Source organism: Physeter macrocephalus, chromosome 6 (assembly GCF_002837175.3).
Source record: "Physeter macrocephalus isolate SW-GA chromosome 6, ASM283717v5, whole genome shotgun sequence".
In the NCBI taxonomy this organism is placed as follows: domain Eukaryota; kingdom Metazoa; phylum Chordata; class Mammalia; order Artiodactyla; family Physeteridae; genus Physeter; species Physeter macrocephalus.
Window position 1 is genome coordinate 66,612,526 of NC_041219.1, and position 23,359 is coordinate 66,635,884.

Sequence of the window (23,359 nt, forward strand, 5' to 3'; positions counted from 1 at the left end):
TTTGTAGTGAGGTGGATGGACTTAGAGTCTGTCATAAAGAGTGAAGTAAGTCAGAAAGAGAAAAATAAATACCGTATGCTAACACATATGTAGGCAATCTAAAAAAAAAAAAGGTGGTCATGAAGAACCTAGTGGCAGGACAGGGATAAAGATGCAGACCTACTAGAGAATGGACTTGAGGATATGGCTGGGGGAAGGGTAAGCTGGGGCAAAGTGAGAGAGTGGCATTGACATATATACACTACCAAATGTAAAACCGATAGCTAGTGGGAAGCAGCCACATAGCACAGGGGGATCAGCTCAGTGCTTTGTGACCACCTAGATGGGTGGGATATGGAGGGTGGGATATGGAGGGTGGGAGGGAGGGAGACACAAGAGGAAGAGATATGGGGATATATGTATATGTATAGCTGATTCACTTTGTTTTAAACAGAGACTAACACACACACACACACACACACACACACACACACAAAAACCAATAAACAGAAGCTTATTGCCCCTGTGTGATGGACTGTATGAGTGCTATGGAATGAATGTTTACACACACACACACACACACAAACCAATAAACAGAAGCTTATTGCCCCTGTGTGATGGACTGTATGAGTGCTATGGAATGAATGTTTTTGCCCCCTCATTCAGATGGTGAAGTCCTTATCCCCAACGTGATGCTATTTTGAGGTGGGGCCTCAGGGAATTAATTGGGTCATGAGATTGGAGCCCCCAAGAATGGGATTAATGCCCTCATAAGGAGAGACACAAGAGAAATAATCTGGCTCTGCCATGTGAGGAGGATACAGCAAGAAAACAGCTGCGTACCAACCAGGAAGAGGACACTCACCAGAATGTGACCATGGATTTCTAACCTCTAGAACTCTGAGAAAATAAATTCCTATGTTTTAAGCCAACCAGTCTGTTTTTGTTGCTGCTGTAGCAGCCTGAACTAAGACATTGAGTAAGCATGAGTTAGAACTAAATTTGTGTTATCTTTGTATGGGTTGTTTGATCTAACCCAACCTGTCTGATATAATCTCCCCATAAACTTGAACTACTTCTATTCAGTTTCAACTCATTGAGCTTCATCAAAACAACATGATGAGGACACGGAGAGGGGGAAGGGTAAGCTGGGACAAAGTGAGAGAGTGGCATGGGCATATATACACTACCAAATGTAAAACAGATAGCTAGTGGGAAGCCACATAGCACGGGGAGATCAGCTCCGTGCTTTGTGACCACCTAGAAGGGTGGGATAGGGAGGGTGGGAGGGAGGGAGACCCAAGAGGGAAGAGATATGGGGATATATGTATATGTATAGCTGATTCACTTTGTTATAAAGCAGAAACTAACACACCATTGTAAAGCAATTATACTCCAATAAAGATGTTTAAAAAAAAATACAAAGTCAATGAGTAATTTATGTCCTTAGCAAAATAGATTATCCCAAGCACTCTCTTGCCAAACAAGAAATCCAAATTGTATCACAATGTGGCCCAAATAAGAGAAAAATTAAGCATAATTGAATGGAATCAAGAAATTCACATCCAGATCAAATATACACTCTTATTTAATAAAAACTCAAAAGTTCAGAGAAAAATAATGTATTATTTTTCATTGTACAAAGGCAATGCTACACCTACTACTTCAATAGATCTGTCCTTTGAATTACATTTCAAGAAGTATTGAAGCATTTATGACTAATTATACCATATCTATGTTTTCTATGGTGCATCTGTAGTCACAAGCATACATTTACTAGGAAGTAATCCAGAATGCAGTCTATGCCTGTAAAACTATTAAACAAATTGACTCACACTGGAATAATAACCATCTTACCTTGCCCTAAGAAAAGAAATGATTCAATGGAGTATAGGGGCAGGTTTAAGAGTCAATTCTTTATAGACACTGAAAAATGTCTGCATGAAATTCTTATACTAATTTATTCTTCCTCCTCCAACCCTCCTTCACCATACTCTCTTTCACTCTTTCATACACACACACACACACACACACACACACACACACACACACACATCATATATAGATATATATGAAAGCCCTTTTAGTGTCAAAATAAAATAAATAAATATAAAATAAACCAGAATACTAAATTTGATTAGTTACAAATATAGTTAAAAATCACTTCCCCACCTTACCCAAATGTGATCGTTTTCCTCCCAGACTCTCATGTCTTTCATTACCCTACCATTACCCTAGTAGCTAAGTGATCTCAGAATCCCTCCTGTCCAGTTATCTACACCCTTAGTCTTGCTAGTCTTTCTCACATGCATCCTCCGTTCCTTTTCTGATGCCACAGCCCTTGTTTAGGACCTGACTTCTACATGCTCTAACCGTGAGATCATCTCTAACTCTTCTGTATTTCTCATCTCTCTCTCATACACTTCATCCTCTCTACTCTGCAGAAATGATCTCCGGAACGCTCAACTCTCTTAGTGTTTTATACCCCTATTTAAAAGTTTTAATTTTATTCATTTTATACAGAAAAGAAAGTTTCTACTACCTTATCATGGCTTTCACTATTTTCCATGACCATTCCCAAGGTAAATTTCTCATTTTATCTCACACTAATCTTTCTTAAGTATATTACATTTGAACTTCTTTACTTTTCCCTAACATGTTTGAATTTTGTTTTCTCCATGTTTTAACACTCATATTATTACTTTTGCCTTAAATTTCCTTATCCTTGGGAATTCCCTGGCAGCCCAGTGGTTAGGATTTTGCTCTTTCACTGCTGTGGCCCAGGTTCAATCCCTGATCAGGGAACTAAGATCATGCAAGCCTCTCAGCATGGCCAAAAAAAAAAAAAAAAAAAAAAAAAAAGAAAAAGAAAAAGAAAAAAAGTTCCCTTATCCTCAATCTCTATAAAAAATTCTACTCATTTTCCAAGAACCATCTCCAAATTTGCCACTTCCATACAATTCTTTGTACTTTCTTTAAAGCACTAGTGACTTTTTCCTAACAGTTTTACTTATATCTCATATTCCACACTGAACTGTAAACTATCTACAAAAGAATTAGTTGGGACATACATAAGAATGCAGTTAATAAACAGAGATTTGAAGTGTTTTGATACTTAGAACCAGGCTTTTAATATAATGGGCCCAGTAATGTCTGATGAACCAAACTGAATTTCTGTAGGGATATTCTCATAAAACCCAGGGATGCAATCAAATTTCTAACAGGAGCTAGAATCATAGTATTATATAAGGGGTGCATTGAATAAATTAATGTTCTGTGCATTTTTTCATGAAGATTCAAGTAAGGGGATGGAGAAAACAAGGGATAGGTTACTAGAAGCTTCCTGATAGCAGTTACCATTCCTTGACACTGCCATTTCAACTCTAAGGGGTGCCAAATAAGGCAGGAAGTCATCACTAATATCCCTTCCCACTGATAACATAGGATGAGGTAGAAAAACTTCCCAAACCTTTTTTCATGCCTTTTGCACTAGGGGCCATGCTGGAGGAATATTCTGGATTTGGGAGGAGTTGAACATTGGACATTTGGGGGGTGGGGATTATCACCAAAGAAGAAGAAGACTACTAAGACTTCACCTGCTTCTCTGTCTGTGCCATTTAGCCTGGAGCATATTTCCAGACTCTGAAATGAATCACCAACAAAGAAGAAGACTACTAAGACTTCACCTGCTTCTCTGTCTGTGCCATTTAGCCTGGAGCATATTTCCAGACTCTGAAATGAAGTCCACTATATTTTGGGAATATCCACTCATAGAAGATTCCAGACTCAAAGGATCAGTTGCAAGCTCTCTTCCCAGGTGATTCTAATAGTCAACCCCAAGAATCTATACTTTTCTAATTTCCTTCATGATTTCAACTTCAGAGAAGAAATAATAATGTCAGTACTGTATTACCTAAACTATCATGTGATGCTGGAACACTGAAAATCTTACCAAAGTCATTTCTTCCATTCCTACATTTCCATTCTGGCAGAAATGACTGAATTTTTTAGCCAAATACTGTACGAGTAGGTTTCTACGGCATCCTTAGCTTGAGTCAGAAGCCACAGACCTCTGATCTAAAATAATTCAAGTAGTGAAGTAAAACTATGTAACATGCTGTATCGGAGAGATCTTAAGTTCTTTATTTTACACAGAGGCTAGAAGCTAAGTAGATTTGCAGCTGTCAAAATGTCGCTCTTAATCAGTCATACAAGGAAACATAAAAAGGAAGTAAAATGGAAAAAGCACTAATTTTTCAAGTCAGATACATTTTTGTATCTGTAATCTGAAAATACCTCTAGCCAACATTAAGTCATTGTCATTGTTTTTGCTGCATATAACACTTTGGTCATCTTGAACATAATGCAAAACCTTTTCCTTATGAATAATAAATATGTATCAAAACTCTATCAATATATAATTTTTAAGCTTTTCAACAAGAAGTCTAATAGATGTTCAATAAAATATATCAGGAGCTCACCATTTTTTTTAATTACACGACTCTGCTGTTTCATTTGATCATTTGGAACTCCCAAAATTTCTACAATCACTGATGTGTCAGCTTTGTTAGATGATGAATGATAACTGGGAGGCAACTGGATCCCACTGATGAGCTGCACAAAAATAAGGGAATTCAAGAATTTAGCAAAATGTCAAACTGCATCACTGCTTAATTTCAAAATAAAATAGGTTTTCCAAAAATCATGATTGACTAAGTCATGATTGACTGTCATTTCCCACCAAAACAAACAAACAAACAAACTGAAAGTAGAAAATAGTGCCAATTTTTAATTTTAACTCTTTTATCCTCAAGTATCAATAGATGAACACCAGGAACATGTCTAAATTATTCCATTTTACCAATATGTGATTATAATAGAATCCACATTCTCCAAGATTGATGGTTCAACAAATATTTTTATTTTAAAAACATTGTTATGATCCCCTTCTACTGTAATTCGGGCTGAGTCACTCCAAAAACATGAACTCTTTTCAAATTCATATTGTATATATACAACAAAAAAATTGTAAACTATAAATACAACTTCTGAAATATAAGAAAAAACACCACATAATTTCCTATGATAGCATTTTCTGACAGTATAATTTATATGTTTGGATAATTTATCATGAAATTTTACCTTACCCATTGCTTTCTATATTATCATAAGTAACCTGAGTTTGACAAAATAAATTATTTCATATATATATTAGGGACTGGATAGCAGAAAAATGCTTAACAAAGTAACTAATAATAGTTTTATTTAGTCTTCTATTAGTCAAGCTAATTGGTGAAGCACAGATTTGTTTTACTTTAAGGAACAAAGTCCGAATAAAAAAAAAAAATCCAGTATTTGAAGTGTACTAGTTTATAGAGTGTACTAATGTAAAAAATTGAGACATGATTTCAATTTCTGAAGATTATAATAAAGAGGAACAAATAAATAATTGTTGTGAAAAAAGAAAGAAAAAAAGAAGGAAAAGAAAAGAAAAAAGTGCCAGTGTGTAATTTTTTCTTTCCAACATCCACAAATTATGGCATCAGCTAGAAACCAGAGTAACGGTGCAAATATTTAACAACCAGTATGGAACGGACATTGATCAATAAGCATAATTAGATATCAAGGTAACTTGAAAGAACATTGACTGTGAAAAACTAGTACACTGATACCAGAGCCTATCAGCTGAATATAGGCCCTCCAGGTAATAAACCCTTATCAATATGGAGAAGGTGCATCTCATGCCAAAAAGAAATTTATAACTAAATAATAATAATAATAAAATATGAGCACTGAAATAGAATTTAGAGATTTATTGTTCAAATAATTTGTACACTCTGATTCACAAAGCCCTTCCAGGGGCCGCTGCAGAGGATGGATGTCAAACAGAAAACCCTTGTGGTCAACCGGATAGTTCTGCTTTCATCTATTGGTCTTATACATGGGATTTTAAACTTAGAAAATGATACCTTAGTTTTTATAAGCTTGAAAATAACTGATTTAATCCAAAGTTCTCTGTTTACAGTTGACTAAGAGTAAACCAGAAATGTCAAATGGCTTCATCAAGGACATAAGAAAGCTAATGGCAAAACTAGGCCTTTTTATTCCCAAATCATGCTCTCCACAATTTGTGCAAGTCATAATGTAATCACAAAGCTCCCTAGAACAATCAGAACGAGAGGGGAAGACACACATGGCTATGGCAGCAGCTTCCTAGGAAAATCATCAACCCTGCCTCTTTCACACCATGTCACTTACACCCTTACATGAGACCTCTCAGAATACAAACAAGTGGCATTTGTAAACATCTATGCATACCAGCTATCCTCCATCTTCACTTTCTCAATAAAAGAGCACATATATTCTCTTTAGTATTCTCAACTTGAAAAAGAAATCATTCATTCAATTAACCTACATGTATTGAGCATATACTTTGTGTCAGTTACTGTGGATAAGGGTTGAACAAAACACAGTCCTTATCCTTAAAGGACCGTCAGACAAGTGGGGGGAGAAAGACAAGTATAACAAGTAGATAATTATAATTTACAGTGTGGTAAGTGCCATAATGTATGCAAGTATAGGGTGTTATGGAAAAACAGAAGAAAACTTCAAAAGAAGCACAGGAAAAAGCTTCCAAAAAGAAGTGACACTTAAAGTATTGAAAAATAAGTCAGAATGCAATAGGCAGATGAAGGATGGAAGAGTAGTCCAATCAAAGGAAATAGCATATGCAATACATAGAAGAGTCATTGTGGACAAAGAAGAAGGCTTCCATACAGTTTCAGAATGGGTTGAAAGGCTGGAAGAAGTGAGAGATGAGGCTAGAGGAGTAGGACAAAGCCAGACTAAGAAAACGATCAGGAGACACAAATAAATATTAAGTAGGCATGATAAGATTAGCGCTGCAGCAAAATCTCTCTGGTTGACTTGTGGAAGATGGATCAGGACAACTGAGACAAGACTACCTGAAAACCCCTTAGGAAGCCCAAGGAACGGAGGTGATGACAGGTAACAGATTCCAGAAAAAAGACAGTAACAAATGACATCAGATCAAGGGGATGGATAAGGAAGACATTTAAAGTGAGACCTACAGAACTTAGAAATGGATCGGACATGGGAAGTGAAGGAGATGTGGAAGACAAGAATAGCTCCCACTTTTCTTGCCTGAGTTAATTGAGTCAAGGAATTTGACTCAATTCACTGAGATTTAAATAAAATAGAAGTAGATTTGATGAGGAAGGGATGTTCAGGCTTTACTATTTTAAGTTTGACAGAATATTGGTAAGGATGCTAAGTAGGCTATTAAAAATAAGCCTTTATAGTCCAAAACTGAGGTCAGGTTTGAGCATTGTTTGTGGTTGAAACAGTGAATGTGTATAATGTGAATGTGTATAAAAGAATACAAGGAGAATGTTTAGTTTGAGATGAGGATTAAGAAATTCTTTCTCACCCACAAATGAGAGTGAGAAAGAATCGCTTGCATATAGATTAAAAAGGAAAGAAGAAATCCACAGAAGCACATCAATGAGATTTGTGTGGATTAGGAAGGGATCTGAAAAAGTGGCTGAAACAACCCATCTTCTCACTAGAACAACAACTAGAACAACTAGACTAGTTCCTCTAATTAGAACTATGCAATTTTTTTCATTCATGCAAAAAGGCAACAGAAAGACATTTTTCAGATATGGAAGGATGCTGAAATACCACCCACCTACATTACCTGAAAAGATTAACAGAAATTTAAAAGGCATTAAAGAAAATCAATAGAACTAAAAATATTAATGCATACTATCTAGCTTATATCATAACCAATAAAGGTAAAAGAAAAAGTAATTAATCTTACCCTTATCATAAGTATGATTGGATTACTGTCCATTAGTGCTTTATTTGGATTAAACTTTGTTTTACTATTTCTTAGGAAGTGTGGTTTCAAAATATATCCAGAACCACCATTATCCAAAAATTTCCCATTTTGAAGATCCATAGGCAGACCAGGGGTCTGGAAATTTAAGGCCACTGTGAGGGAAAAAGACTATTTTGACATTGTCAGGAAATAGAGGGTATATCTAAAGAAATGCAATTAAACAGTTTACTGAAACCCAATCATGGATTATATATCTTTGAACATTTTAAGAGCAAACATTAACCAAATAAGTCATGATTTTTAAACCTTTCCTTTTGCTATGTCTTTGTTAACATATGAAGGTGAGTTTCAAAACTTAATCTGCAAATTATTTTACAGCTTTGAGTTAAAAAATCAAAATGGTATACAGCATAGATTATAGAATAGCAATGTACATGACAGAAAACATTCAGGAAATGTGAGAGTAAAGAAAATCAATACATTAAATGCTGGAAGGGAAGACACCAACTGTATCATAAACTTTCAGGTCTAAAGAGGCCCTGTAATCACTTGAGGAGAAAGCGAGGAACAGGCAGAGCAATAATTGTTGTTAAAATATAGAAACAACTCCATATAGGCTGGTAAACAACCACTCTATTTAGTACCACCATCTACCCCCACTCCCTCCCTCTCTGAAAACTTATGGGCCTTGTCACAATTCAGCAGCAGAAGGGTTAACACCTGGCACTTTCTGACTGGTTAGTCCCACTGGTACACCAGTTGATCAATTTGGAATAAGGAGAGCCAGTCAAGGACAAATAACAAAGCTATGCAGTATTACTTTTCAATCCTATGAATGCAGAAGTGATTAAAGTACAAAAAGCAGCGGTCACTTGATTTGAAGAGGCCCTTAGCAAATCTTTCAAGCAAAGGACTTGATCTTCACTGTCCTCTTACATCTCTTTTTGGTTTCTTTTTCCCGTTCCTACAATTCCCATGCAAACTCCTCATGAATTTAACCTCCATGCTTCTACCCTCACCTAGATTTACCCTTTTCAACCTATTTAGGAATAACTTGAACTCTTGAAGCCAATGATGCATCACTGCTTGACTCCAAAACATCCAGGGTCGAAAATTCTTCAAAGGAAGCTCTTTTCATGAATCTTTTATTAATTCACAGAATGAATTTATTTTATCTTATTTTTGCAAAAAGCTCAATATCCTATGTAACATACCCATTTGACAACCTACATTCCAAAATTCTTGAGGATTAAAATTAGAAGAGTCTGCTCTTGTTGCTTTGGGATATATTCTGGTAATGAACTTCGTGGTGTGAAGAATAAATTCATTGGCTAAAAAAAAGAAATTTATTAAAACATTGCAAAGATTTCAAATAAACTACTATGTCTATATATTTATTTAATTCTACAACAGTTTCAAAAATGTTGATGTCTATTGTCCTGGCAGAAATATTTGCAATTCATGGAAATCAAAATAAATTCATGCCTTTGTTTGGTAGTGTAATTCACTGTTATTGAAAAGTTAATAACAATTTTTTATTAAACAGTTTTATGTAATTATTCATTCGAAGAAAGAAACAATTGGATAATATATTTCTTTTTGTTCACATCCAAATTAATTTCACTTTGACATAGAGTATATAAAATTCCAAAATAAAATGCATCCATTTTTGAAAACAAAAGTATCTTTACCCACTTTGGTTTTCACATTAGGACAGAATTGCACGGAAGTCATATAAAACTATGTGATGTCATCCAAGTTAATCAAGTTGAATATTTAACAGATCCTCAGGGCTGAAAGAGACCTTAAAGTTACTCAACTCAGCTTCCAGCTGACCTTCTAACCACCATAGTATCTTTCCCCCAAATTCATTCAATTTCTGTTTGCATCCCTCCATTGAAAGAGAACTTGCAGGACTTCCCTGGTGGCACAGTGGTTAAGAACCCACCTGCCAATGCAGGGGACACTGGTTCAAGACCTGGTCCAGGAAGATCACACATGCCGTGAAGCAACTAAGCCCATGCGCCACAACTACTGAGCCTGCATGCCACAACTACTGAAGCCCACACTCCTAGAGCCCATGCTCCTCAGCAAGAGAAGCTACTGCAATTAGAAGCCCGCACACCACAAAGAAGAGTAGCCCCTGCTCACTGCAACTAGAGAAAGCCAGCATGCAGCAACAAAGTCCCAACACAGTCAAAAATAAATAAATAAAGTTATTTAAAAATAAAATAAAAAATAAAAGGTATTTGCGTTTCAAAAAAAGAGAGAACTTGCTACCTCCCATTACTTCTGATTATTTCAAATGTTTTCCTTACAGGGAAAGGAAGACAATGTCTATACTTGAAGCACACACACACAGACACACACACACACAGACACACACACACACACAAAGAGAGTCTGTTTCAGTTTCTATACATATTCTTTATGTTTCTACTTATATTTTTTTACACATTTCTAGTAATTCTATTTAAATCACTTAAGATTCAAAACTAATTTACACCATTTACCATTGGACACCCCTCAAATTTTTGAACATAGATTTTATGTTTCTCCAAGGTTTTTATTCTTTCACTAAGCAGATCCTGTTCCCACAACTCTTTCTGCTAATATGGTGACCAGTCATGGAAGAAATGGTTATTGCCTATGTCCACTCTATTTGCTCTTCAGGCTAGAACAGAATCATTGCCACTCTCATCCTAAAAACTGTTCTTTAGGAAGTATGGTCAGGTAAAAAATTACACTTACTGAAGTTAATAGTAATTACAGTTAATTTAATTAACACTCAATTTTAGAAGTTATCCTCTCCTTGAGGAAAAGTTCACTTTGAAGCTACTCATGTACAAATGCACTTTGTGTGTCCAAGTGTCATGATCCCTTATCCAGTCCTAAACTAGATGTCTATCTGTTGATAAAATACGTACTCTTCTGGGTCTTAATTTTTTTCATCTACAAAGCGATAAACATGAATGATCACTATGGACCCTTGACATGATTTTGTTACTTCTGAGATTTAGAAATTAAACATGCTATGTTTTCACATAGCATGAGAAATGTGAAAATTAAATAAGAAAACAACATATAATCTCACCACTCAATTAATAACCCTGATAACCTCTTAGTATATATATATTTCCATCCTTTTGTCATATGTATATACTTATTTTTAATTGAATCTTATTGTTTATTCCCTTTTATAAACTTCCATTTTTTAACTTACTAAGATAACACGAAAATCATTCCATTTCAATAATATTCACCTATGACATTATTTTTAAATGACTGAAAAGCATTCACACATATGAAAATTTCTGTTTCTGATTTTTCCCTATTGTAAACTTAATGACGTTTATTATGTTTTTAATAATGATAGACATCCTTGCAGAACATCTTTACCCAATCATTAATTATTTACTATTAACTTTTGGCGCAAGAAAAATGTTCTATACTCTTTCCAAAGAAACGCTGATGCTATATTTTATGACTCTGCTCTGAACTACCCAGTCCCTTTTCAGATTTTGAGCAAGTGTTTAATATGATGAGAGTGAGATAATTATAACGACTTTTGCTGTGCCCAGACGTCCCGTCCCCATTTACAACAACAAAAACCATCCAATAGTTTGAAACGATGGAGGCTAGTAAAGCAGGTCATTCAAATTCAAACTCTGTTGACAATAGTTCACAGTAAAAAATATGCTTTATATCACAACCCAACACACACACACACACACACAATTGTTTCATAAAACAATACTTATTCTTCCTGCCTACAATACATCTTCTCCATCCTATTATTTTGTTCTATTCCATTCCATTTTGTTATATTCCATTCCATTCTACTCTATTCTATTCTTTTAACTGTCATTTAGATCTACTGAATTGACTTTTGGTCACAAGCCTCAGTTTAAAAAAAAAAAAAAGCCCTATAATATAGGATCTTTCTAATAGGCAGTTTGAGGAGATAAGCTAAAGCATGCCTCAAAACCCTAGGGTACCGATGGCCAGCCCAATGAGGTTAACCAACAAATATACCAGAATATGCATTTCCTAATAGCCAACAGCTTTTCTCAAGTCAGTTGCAGGTGCTGATTTCTCTGCCATGGTGCTTCTACATAAGATGGTAGATTGCAATTTTTAAAAAGGATATGGAGAGTCACTTGATTCTGATTATTAACCTAATTGATTGTAGAGGCACAGGGTAGGCTGCCCCTAAAATGTGTCTCAGTGGCATATTGATTATTTTGAATTAAAGTGACTTAAGAAATGGCCAATGCAAGAGGGACACTCTATCCCTCCTTTCTGTCTCCTTCAAAGCAGGAAATAAATGTCTCATGTGAAAGATGCACTCCCTGCGTCTGAACATAGGACACCCTTCCCACCAAAGACAGGGAATTCAGGGCTGAGAAGACTGTGAAAACAAACTTTGTGACTTCTTTAATTTAGTATGCCAAGCCCAAACACTGTTTGAATTCTTCACTAATTGGTCACCCAAAACCTAAGTTTCTTTGTCCTGTCAATTCCTCACAAATTTATTGTTTCTTTGTCTAAAAAGTATAAAACCTGCCTACTTTGGTCACTTCTTAGGTCCCATTTCTATGAATTAAATTTTGTTTCTTTTTCTCCTGTCAATATGACTTGCATCAGTTTTATTAGTAGTCCAGCCACAAGAACTCAAGAAGGATAGAGGGAAAAAATTTCCCCTCCCGACAGAGCATCCCTTTTTAAGCTGATGATATTCCCTGCAATATAAGTCTGAGAAGAAGGTAGCGTCTTCTTCCCATTCTCTTTCCTTGCTGTGTCTCAGGCTCTACCAGGCAGAATAAACCCACCTCAGATGTAGAGTCAGGAGACAGTGAAAAGAAGATGCAGAGACACATGCTCCCTCTGCAGGTACACAGCCATCTGGCAGTCTGGCCTGGGTACCGTTTTTTCCCTCTTCTTCACCTTAGAGATACAGCCTCCCAGTCTATTTAACTCTACCTCTTAGATGCCCACCGAGTCCACAAAGTTCACCCTGGCTCCAGTCTCCCTGCCATAAGCCTTTATCATCTCCTCCCTGCAGGCAGTGTCACCCTTATGCGCTAACAGAGGCATCTTTCAGAAACACACAGGGGATCATGTGACTCCTGAGATTTCAATCTTTTCCTACTCACTTTGAATTGTAGGACAAAGTTCAAGTTCCTTGTAGTTTGGCTTTGCCTACCTCTGTAGCCTTGTCACTCGCTGCTCTCCCACGTAAACTGTTCACCACAGCCCCTCCCAACAAAGTGTCCACACTGGACATTCTCAATCAAAATTTCATGACTTAAGTAATGGTTGAGTTCTGTGCAATAAAACTTAATGCGACCTGAGGCATATAACCCTTTTTAAAATCTGTTAAATATGTTGAAATTGTACTAGAATATAGTTTTTGTAAACGTCATTGACCAGTTTTGACACCTTAAAAGTGAATATAACTTGTTTAAACACTTCATCTATTGGAATCATAAAACTTTACCTCTCAACTTTAAAAGTTTTCGGGCTTGTGATTCCCCAATAGAGTTACTTTCATTAAATTGTTGATACAGTCTTGAATGGTGAAAACTTCTGAACTTCTCAACTTTAGTATAAATAACAAGATCAGATAGGGCCGTAGCTATTTTTAACTTTGTGGTGAAAAACAAAAGGCAATAATTTCACATTTTTGCACTAATCATTTGAAAAATTTTTTTTTCAATAAAGAAAATATGCTTTCAAATCAATGATTTTAGTCTTTTCATAAGATTATATCCTCAAAAACTATATGGATTGGGTCAATGTGAATATGTTCTATCATGATAACATTTAATGTCAATTATGAGACAACCTAAACCTAAAATCCCAATTAATGTAATAAGTATTGAGGATGGCAATTATGTCTATTTCTTTTATCCCAAAGGTCTTAGATTAGTTTCATGAATTCTACAAATTCAAGAATTTTAGTCATGAGTAAGTATATTTCCAATGTGATCTAACATTTTGGAATAACTTCTGTTGTATAGTGCTCTATTGCTCTTCTATAGCCCAGTATCTATACCCTCTGCACTTCTGTTAGCCCCTTCCAAAGTATTCTTTTTTTGGAAAACACTTCTTGCACATGCTCAATCCATGTGCTTAAGTGTCGGTAACGTGCACTGGGCCTGGCTAACCAGAGCTCTGCATTCAGTAAGTGGCTCAGGGATGCACACAGCTTGGATCATAGCCAATGTACAAAAAGAATCTGCTTGGTCAGCTGAGAGATAGATAGGCCTTCCACTGGATTTGAATCTGAAAGCATGTAAAACTGAAGCTTTGCAAAGGCTTGCACCAATATAGGAAAAGTAGGGCCAAGGTTGGAAAAGAAATTTCTGTGGACTTTGCTTGATACACTTCAACCAAGTCATTCCTGAAATTAGAATCCCTTTCCCTAAACTTGTCATTTCTGTAGACCAATTAAATTAATTCACATTTTACTTAAACCAGCTGAATTAGTTTTGTATCCCTTGCAACCGTGTATACCTTCCTTTGTCATGCTAACTTGTATACTTAAAATACTATATAATGTAAACAGTGCTTTTCTTGTCTCTGACAGTATACTTAAAATACTATATAATATAAACAGTGCTTTTCTTGTCTCTGACAGTATGATCTCCTATCTTTTGTACACTGCACAGTGTCTAATACATAAGAAGGCATAATATTTGTTGGCTGTAGAGAAAAAATAATTACAAACAGCTAATACAGGAAGAGATGACTTCTGAAACTTCTTGTCCACTGCTAGTTTTTTCCAAACAAATTTTAAATAATAGACTGAAGTTATTATAAGTAGGAAAAAGATGTTTTCCTCCAAAATGTCTTAAAACTACTCAACAAAAAAATAAGACTTTTCAATCACTTGTAAGGCTTTCGCAAAGCCTCATCTCACCTTCTTTTTCTTGAAGAGTGGAATTCCAACTGCCCTTTTTGACTCTGCCTCCTTTTCCAAATCATCTTGAAAAGCATCCGATAGTTCTGGTCCTTTGGCCTCATTTTCCTCCTCCTCTTGCTCTGCCTCCTCTTCTTCTTCACATTCCTCTACCTGACCATGCTTATCAGAACCTCTCCTTTCACGGGTTTCCCTTAAAGTTCCTATTTTCTTGTTTCTAACTAATATTTTGAATTTTAATGCCTACAGGAACAATTTGAAAGAAAGATACAATTACACATGCACAGGTAAATTTGCACTTGTCGTTGTCATCGAAAAGTCTTTCATCATATTCTCAATTTGCCCACAGTAGTAAGATATGTAAAAGCTCCATCTTTTTTCCATATTCCTAAAAACCTAACAGGAACCAGTGATATTATTGTATTGACCAAAATTCACCAAAAAATACTCCTGTAATGATTGGGGCTTTCTTTTCCTTTCTATTTCTTCTACATTCCTTAATTATTACTATACACAAATTTGAAATACATGAAAATTATATTTATATAATTTTATGTAAATTATTATTAAAATTATATATATAATTTTATAAAAATTATTTATATAATTATATATACTTTTTTTTTCAGTGTTACAGAAATGAGAATGTTATAACTTCTGGTAGTGAATGCTTCAGGTCATCACTCTCTTATCCAACATTATAAAGTATTATATGAGATCAGGTATATAAAAATGCCTATTATAGTATTTGACATCTAGTAAAGACTAAATTTAAGCTAAAGATTTATAAATCTTCACATTTCAACTGTATTGCATACGAGCATCATCAACTTACTATTTCCTGCCCATCAAAACTAGGAGCATGGAAAAATTTACCATCTGGGTCACTCATTCTTAATCCAAAGCCTTCTGGTTCCTTTCTTTCACTTACTTATTTCTGCCCTTTTCAAATATTCATTAATTTAACAAACATACTTATTAAGTGCCTGTTACATTGTATATAATGTTGCTGGGATCTGGACTATGAAGAAAAATTCTTTTCTTTTTTTATTATAATGTTTTTATTTATTTATTTATTTTTGGCTGTGTTGGGTCTTAGTTGTGACACGCGGGATCATTGTTGCAGCATGCGGGACCTTTGCTTGTGGCGGGCAGGCTTCTCTCTAGCTGTGGCGCGCGGACTCCAGAGCGCATGGGCTCTGTAGTTGTGGTGCGTGGGCTCCAGAGCACGTGGGCCCTGTAGTTTGTGGCACACAGGCTCTTTAGTTGAGGCGCGCAGGCTCAGTAGTCGTAGCTCGTGGGCTTAGTTGCCCCACGGCATGTGGGATCTTAGTTCCCCAACCAGGGATCAAACCCATGTCCTCTGCACTGGAAGGCAGATGCTTTACCACTGGACCACCAGGGAAGTCCCTAAAGTTCCTTTCTTCGAGGAGCTTTGATTGCCCTTCTCTTTTTCATCCCCAGGTACCCACTCAAATTATTCCATCATCTTGGGTCTTCTCTCTTTTACCATGACCCTCATGTTACTAATACAGAGTTTACCAAAGTGCACTCTGCAACCGCATGTATCAAAAGCATCACCTGGGGTGCTTGTTAAAAGAACAGATTTCTGCAATCTACTTCAAAATTAGAGAACCAGAATCTTGAACTGTGGGACAGAATTATGTCTCTTTAACAAGCCTCCAGGCAATTCTTTTGTATACTGAGGGCTAAGTGCAGTATGAGAAAATGACTTTATCTCTAATTTCTCATTTACTCATTAGAAAGCATCTCCTTACTTTAGTGTGGAAGCAAAAGCTTTAATGGAAACTATATATCTGAATACTAAAAAATACATTTATAAATAATAAGAGGAGGAATTCTATTCCTAGAAAACTGAAATTATTATTATAATTTCCTGAATTAGACCATGACTCTTAGATTCAATCTCTGATGATGTGTTTACAGCACTCTGCACAAGTTGTTTAATATTTCTATTCTGTCATAATTGAACACATGTAGCCTGTGAGCATTCTCATCAGGTGAAAGAGTCACAGTTTGTCCATTTGTTCAGTTTATTTTTGTCTGTCTTAATTCTATCGTGAGTCCTATACTTCTTGTCCTTAGTGTCATAACACTTTCATCTTTAAATTTTCTACTCATCTAAATAAAATAAAGAAAAATATAAAGGGGGATATTCAAATATTACAAATACATACTATATCTACCAAAATGATGACATGTCAAAATTAAACTATTGGTTGTTAAAAAATAGTCATTCAAAAAAGAAAAAAGTTCATTTATCACCTGATAAAATGTGAGGTGAGGAGAATGGACCAGCAGAGGAAACTGAAGAGTGGCCAGAGAGGAATGAGGAAAGCCTGAAGAATGTGGTGTTACAGAAGGAAGTGTTTCACGAAAGGAGGGAGGCATCCATAGCATTGAATGTTGTCAAGGCAACAAGTCAGAGGAAGGCTGAAATAGGTCCATTAGAATTTACTGGTAGGGGGTACCTCTATGGTGGTCCAGTGGCAAAGAATCCACCTTTCAATGCAGGGGACATAGGTTCAATCCCTGGTTGGGAAAATGAGATCCCACATGACGTGGGGCAACTACAGAGCCCACGGGACCTGGAGCCTGCACTCCACAACTAGAGAAGCCCATGCACTGCAATGAAAGATCCCACAAACCTCAACAAAGATCCCACGTGCTGCAACTAAGACCCAATGCAGCCAAAAAAAAAAAAAAAAGATAAAGAAAATAAATATTTTTTAAAAACAGAATTTACTGGTAGGAAATTGATGAGCACACTGAAATACTTACTTGGTGCACGTGGAAGCGGAAGCCTGATTAGGTAGGTTGTGAGGAGACAAGGAAATGAAAATTTGGATTGAGAAAGGAAATAATAAAATAAAAAGATAGCTGGAGTAGAAATTGCAATCCTGAGGGTAAGGTGTGGGTGTTTTTTTTGAACCAAATATTTGAGTATGTTCAACTGAAGATGGTAAGACGTCTGTAGAGACAGGGACATTGAAAAGAGCAGATTAAAAAAGGGGGAACCTGCCACCCAAATGCTAAGGTATTGGGCATGAATTCTATTTACAGCCTAGATCTTTGCCTCTTTCTTAGCCTTTGGCCTGTAAAACATACCAAATTCCTGTGGTCTAACATTAACTGACTTGAAATTTTGGACACATGGGATATGACACACAATTAAAATGTGAATTTTTAGGTATATCTCTATATATTCTCTTTATCATAATGTATTCACCTAAATGCTCACGGGACTATTTCCTAGGAAACACATTGCAAAGATACACCTCTATAAATAATCAAAACTAAGCATTTGTCATTGATCTCTAGCCCAGTTTCATGGGGCAATACAATAGTGGCTTGTTTTTTTCTCTTTTTCTTAACCGGAGCTTCTCAGACAAAGTGTTACCTCTGGTGAAGGTAATTTGTCTGGAAAATCATCAAGCGTATCAGAAAGCAAGGCATCTCCAAAAGTAGACTGCAAATTGTCTGCCATCACTTCTTGTTGGGAAGGGGAGCAGTGATTTTCTAAAGAGAGCACCACTGGGTAGTCAGATGTCTAAAAAATTAACCATTACTACAGTTATTAATCAAAACTCCTCAATAACTTTAATGCAATTTATAGAAGCACTTAATTTTAAAACATTTCTAATGTTCACTACCTTCGTAAAATAATTACGTTTTCTTTAAACTGAAAATAGTTTTGAGTCTGACAAAACAGGGAACATTAAATCTGTATAGAAAGGAAAATTATTAGTAGTTGCATTAGAAGTATAGGAAAAAAACTGAAGCACCCAACAGTGGGTACTTGTTTAAACAAATTATGGCATATCCTTTTAAAGGAATGATATAACTCTGTCACAAATGAGGTAGAGCTATATATACTCTACAGAAAGTTAGCTATGATCTAGTCTTATGAAGGAAAACAAGTTGCCAGAGAGTAAGAGTCTACATTTTTTTAAATGACATATATATGTTTAGATATTTTTAGGAAAAACTTTAACCCTGGTAAGTTAAAAAAAAGTTAATTTTCTACTTTTTCAATTTTAAATTCTATAATCAAAACTCATTGCTTTATAATTAAAAACAAAGATAGGGCTTCCCTGGTGGCGCAGTGGTTGCGCGTCCGCCTGCCGATGCAGGAGAACCGGGTTCGTGCCCCGGTCTGGGAGGATCCCACATGCCGCGGAGCGGCTGGGCCCGTGAGCCATGGCCACCGAGCCTGCGCGTCCGGAGCCTGTGCTCCGCAACGGGAGACGCCACAACAGTGAGAGGCCCGCATACCGCAAAATAAATAAATAAATAAAGATATTTCCAATTTTTAATAATAAAGAGTACCTAGTAAGTAAAAGTGACTCTACAAAGATATTTTCTGCCCTTAGTCACCATTGTAACTTTTTTTTTTTTTTTTTTTTTTTTGCGGTACGCGGGCCTCTCACTGTTGTGGCCTCTCCCGTTGCGGAGCACAGGCTCAGCGGCCATGGCTCACGGGCCCAGCCACTCCGCGGCATGTGGGATCTTCCCAGACCGGGGCACGAACCCGCTTCCCCCGCATCGGCAGGCGGACTCTCAACCACTGCGCCACCAGGGAAGCCCACCCTTGTAACTTTTAAATTTGTCACAAAATAGTGAACAGCACTCCTTTTGGGATCTTATTCAAAATTATTTTCTTTCCACATATAATTATCAGGACACAAATTTACCAATTTAGAATAACAAGAAAAGGAATTGCAAGGTCTGCTGCATTATTACAGACCTTTGATATATATGTCATATGTTATATATTATATCACATATAATATTATGTCTTATTAATGTATGACTATATTAATTTCTTATGGCTGTTGTATCAAATTGCCATAAACTTGGTCGCATGAAACAACAGCTATTCATCTTTTCACAATTCTGGAGGCCAAGATTTTGAAATCAATTTCACTGGTTAAAATGAAATCAGTTTCACTGGCTAAAGCTTCAGCAGCTCTAGGGGAGATCTGTTCTTTGCCTTTTCCAGCTGCTGGTGATTGCCAACATTCATTGGCTTGTGGCCACATCACTCCAATCTCTGCCCCTCATCTTCACATTGCCTCCTCTTCTGTGTGTATTAAATCTCCCTCTACCTTCCACTAATAAGGATACATATGATGGCATTTAGGGCCCACCCAGATAATTCAGGATAATCTCTCATCTCAAGATTCTTAACTTCATCACACCTGCAAAGACCCTTTTTCCAAATAAAGTAACATTTACAAGTTCTAGGAATTAGAACCTAATATCTTTGGGGTTCAGCCTAAAAAATGACCTTCTCGTAAATACCCATGTACATATATATATTGACTCAGTCTAATATTAAGAGAATAGTGTAAAATTCTTTTCCCAAATATAATAAGTGATTTTGAGACTAGGCAAAGTGAAGGCCTAGCAAATGGATATCTTGATTAGGCCCTGACTTCACTCACTAGGAAGAACTCATTTTTTCTTTTTGTCTTCTGTGGTCCTTGGCTCCACCCTCTGGGAAGATCCTCTGGCGTTATCCTCCTTGTTCATATCTAAAGCATGTGCTGAGGAGTTGGCTTTCGCTAAAGCCAAGCCACTTTTGCAGCTTACTTCCTGACCCCAAGGGTTGTTTTAAGGTTCACCTAACAAGTCAGACTTATGTTTGGTTTAGTTTTGAGCAAAACAACTTCCTCAAAAACTTCAATTTCGTATGTTTGTTTCTAGTAAGTCACATGTGTCTGTAACTATATCCAAAGTTCTTTCCAAGCCACAGTTGTCAAGTCTATTTTATTTCATTGTTCTCTCTTCCCCAAATTAATGGTGACTATATTGAGTAAAAAGTTCAACCTTCGATCTAATCTTTGCCGCAAAACTGTGTCACGTTGTCCAACTGAGAAGTCTCATTGAGTCTGTTGCTCAAAGCCTTTTTTAAATTCCATCGCTTACTCTTTGGAGTCTTAGAAGCTGTAGTAGGGGTTTGTCCATCCTTGCAAGGCATTTTAATTTTAAGATTGTCTCTATTTCCTTTTATTCCCTCAGTTACCCACCCTGAATGAAGTGAGAGAGTTTGCTACTCAAATATTTGGGAAGAGTATTTCAGAAGAAGGGAATAGCAAGTGCAAACTCTTTGAGATATGTCTGAAAAAGGGTAAGGAGGCCAGAATGGTCACAAGAACGAGGGAGAGGTCAGAGAGGTAATGGAAAACAGGTCATGTAGGGCCTTGGGAGTCAAGGTATGGACCTTAGCTTCTATTTTGAGTGGGATTGAAGGGTTTGAAAAGGGGAATAACATGACTTGACTTACCAAAAAGTCACTCTGGATGATATATTGAGATGAAACCACAGGGAAGGAGGGAGAGAAGCAGGAACCCTGGATAAGAAGCCATTGTAATAATCCAAGTAAGAGGTGATGGTAGTTGACAAGTACAGTGACAGTGAGAATGGGGAAAGGGATTAAATTCAGTGTATATTTTGAAAGTAGAGTCAAGAGGATTTGCTGAAGAACTTATTGTGGGGTTAGAGAGAAAAGAAGGGACTGTTAACGTTGACAATGATTTAGGCCGAACACATAAAAGTTAACATTAACTGAGATGGGAAAGACCACGGGAAAAGTGGGACTAGGAAAAAGAGGAATATTATCTGGAGCTCAAGTCTAAACGTGTTAAGTTAATTATACCTATTAAATATGCAAGTGGAAATGTCAAATCGGGAGTTGTCTATATTGGTGTAAAATTCAAGGGAGAAGTTTGGATAGAGATATAAACTTAGAAATCATCAGAAATTAGTTGTTTAAGAGAATTAATGACATATATCAAGGTTTTATACTAAGATAAATTTTTAAATATTTTATATTTATTTTGTGAATATTTAGTATTTTATACTCTATTTCTAATAAATAATGGAGCAATTGATTTAACTGTGTGATTTTAAGTTATGCTTATGTTTACAGATAATACATTGACTTATTTAGGAGTACTTTAGGTTTTTCGAATTTGTAAGTTTAATTTATTAGATATACATTAAGTACTCAGTAAGATTTTGTTAATTAAATCTCTTCAATTGCACTATGGTTGAAGTACTTAAGAAAGAAATCACATATACTAAGTTTAAAAAAACAATTTAAAATGTCTGAAGGTACTGAATTAGCCAAGCTTGTCAATGGAATCAAGTATTATTCAGAATTCAATGACTGTTAAAACCGGCTCAATTTATAGAGGAGGATTTTTTTTTTTTTTCGGTACGCAGGCCTCTCACTGTTGCGGCCTCTCCCGTTGCGGCGGAGCACAGGCTCCGGACGCGCAGGCTCAGCAGCCATGGCTCATGGGCCTAGCCGTTCCGCGGCATGTGGGATCTTCCCGGACCGGGGCACGAACCCGTGTCCCCTGCATCAGCAGGCAGATATAGAGGAGGATTTTTAAGCTGAATTAAGCAGCTCTAGAAAGAATTAAATCTTTGAATCTGTAACAATACATTTAACAATAACTTTGAAATCCAAAGTAAACTTCTAAACATTCTTTTCTGTATAAATAGCTGACATCATAGTAGAAAAAAATGCCAGAAGTTGAGATAATACATTTTTGACATTTGTGTCTTGAAAGTAAAATATTCGAATGTCGGTAAAATATTTACTATTACATAGGCCAGTATTTCTCAAACTGTTTTGGCCATTAACTCATGGTAAGAAATATAATTTATATTATGATGCAATACACACATGTGTACACACGTGTACACACATACACACACACATAATATATATATTATATATATAATTATTATTATATATATTATTATATATATATAATTATTATTATATATTATATAATTTAGAAATTCCATGAAACTCAAGGGGGGAAAGTATGGGGGGGGATGAATTGGGAGATCGGGATTGACACGTATACACTAATATGTATAAAATAGATAACTAATAACTGCTGTATACAAAATTTTTTAAATTTTTTTTAAAAGTTCCATGAAACCACATGTACCTTACTACCTGAGATTAACTTTGATAAATCTACCTTTAATGATATACTACATCGATTTCACTGCTGACTAGTGGATCATAACCCACAATTGGAAATATCACTGATCTAAACTAAGGTCAAGCATTATAGGATTTTGAAACAAGTAAATTATCTTATGTTTACATAATTGTAATTTAACAAAGATATGCACGTACTATGAATGCGTATTTGTGTATCGCTCGGATAACAGTTTTAAACAGAAGCTTGCTGGTGAATGTATAACCGTGGTATACAACAGGTTCATTTTGTGATCCATCCCAGCAGTCAATTTCCAGACAACGGCATCCTTTCACAAGGGCACTAGTAAAATTTAAACAAAATAAATGGTCATTCCTAGATTATGGGTTATACCTTTAACAAAATACTACATGAATTTCATTCCCTACTAATAGATCAAAACCCTCTATAGTTTTGTGGGAAAAAAATTTTTCATGGAGGACAACCTAAATAATACTGAGTCTTGCTACATCTCTAGATAGGTTTAATTTTATCCTTAGATCAAGCCAACCTTTACCAAGCTGCTTATTTTAACTACACGGTTTGGTCCCTGGCAAAAAT

At 36.0% G+C, this 23,359-nt stretch overlaps 1 protein-coding gene across 1 annotated transcript in view; it reads right to left on the reverse strand.

Moving 5' to 3' along the window:
* PLCZ1 (phospholipase C zeta 1) overlaps positions 1-23,359 on the reverse strand; it is a 47,910-nt gene that overhangs the window by 7,404 nt on the left and 17,147 nt on the right. Inside the window, exons 4-10 of the mRNA XM_007126979.3 lie at positions 22,957-23,101; positions 18,190-18,339; positions 14,769-15,011; positions 13,344-13,491; positions 9,058-9,174; positions 7,823-7,995; positions 4,461-4,593 (exon numbers count right to left, since the gene is read on the reverse strand). Coding sequence (XP_007127041.2) covers positions 4,461-4,593; positions 7,823-7,995; positions 9,058-9,174; positions 13,344-13,491; positions 14,769-15,011; positions 18,190-18,339; positions 22,957-23,101 — 1,109 coding nt within the window. The remainder of the gene's footprint in view (positions 1-4,460; positions 4,594-7,822; positions 7,996-9,057; positions 9,175-13,343; positions 13,492-14,768; positions 15,012-18,189; positions 18,340-22,956; positions 23,102-23,359) is intronic.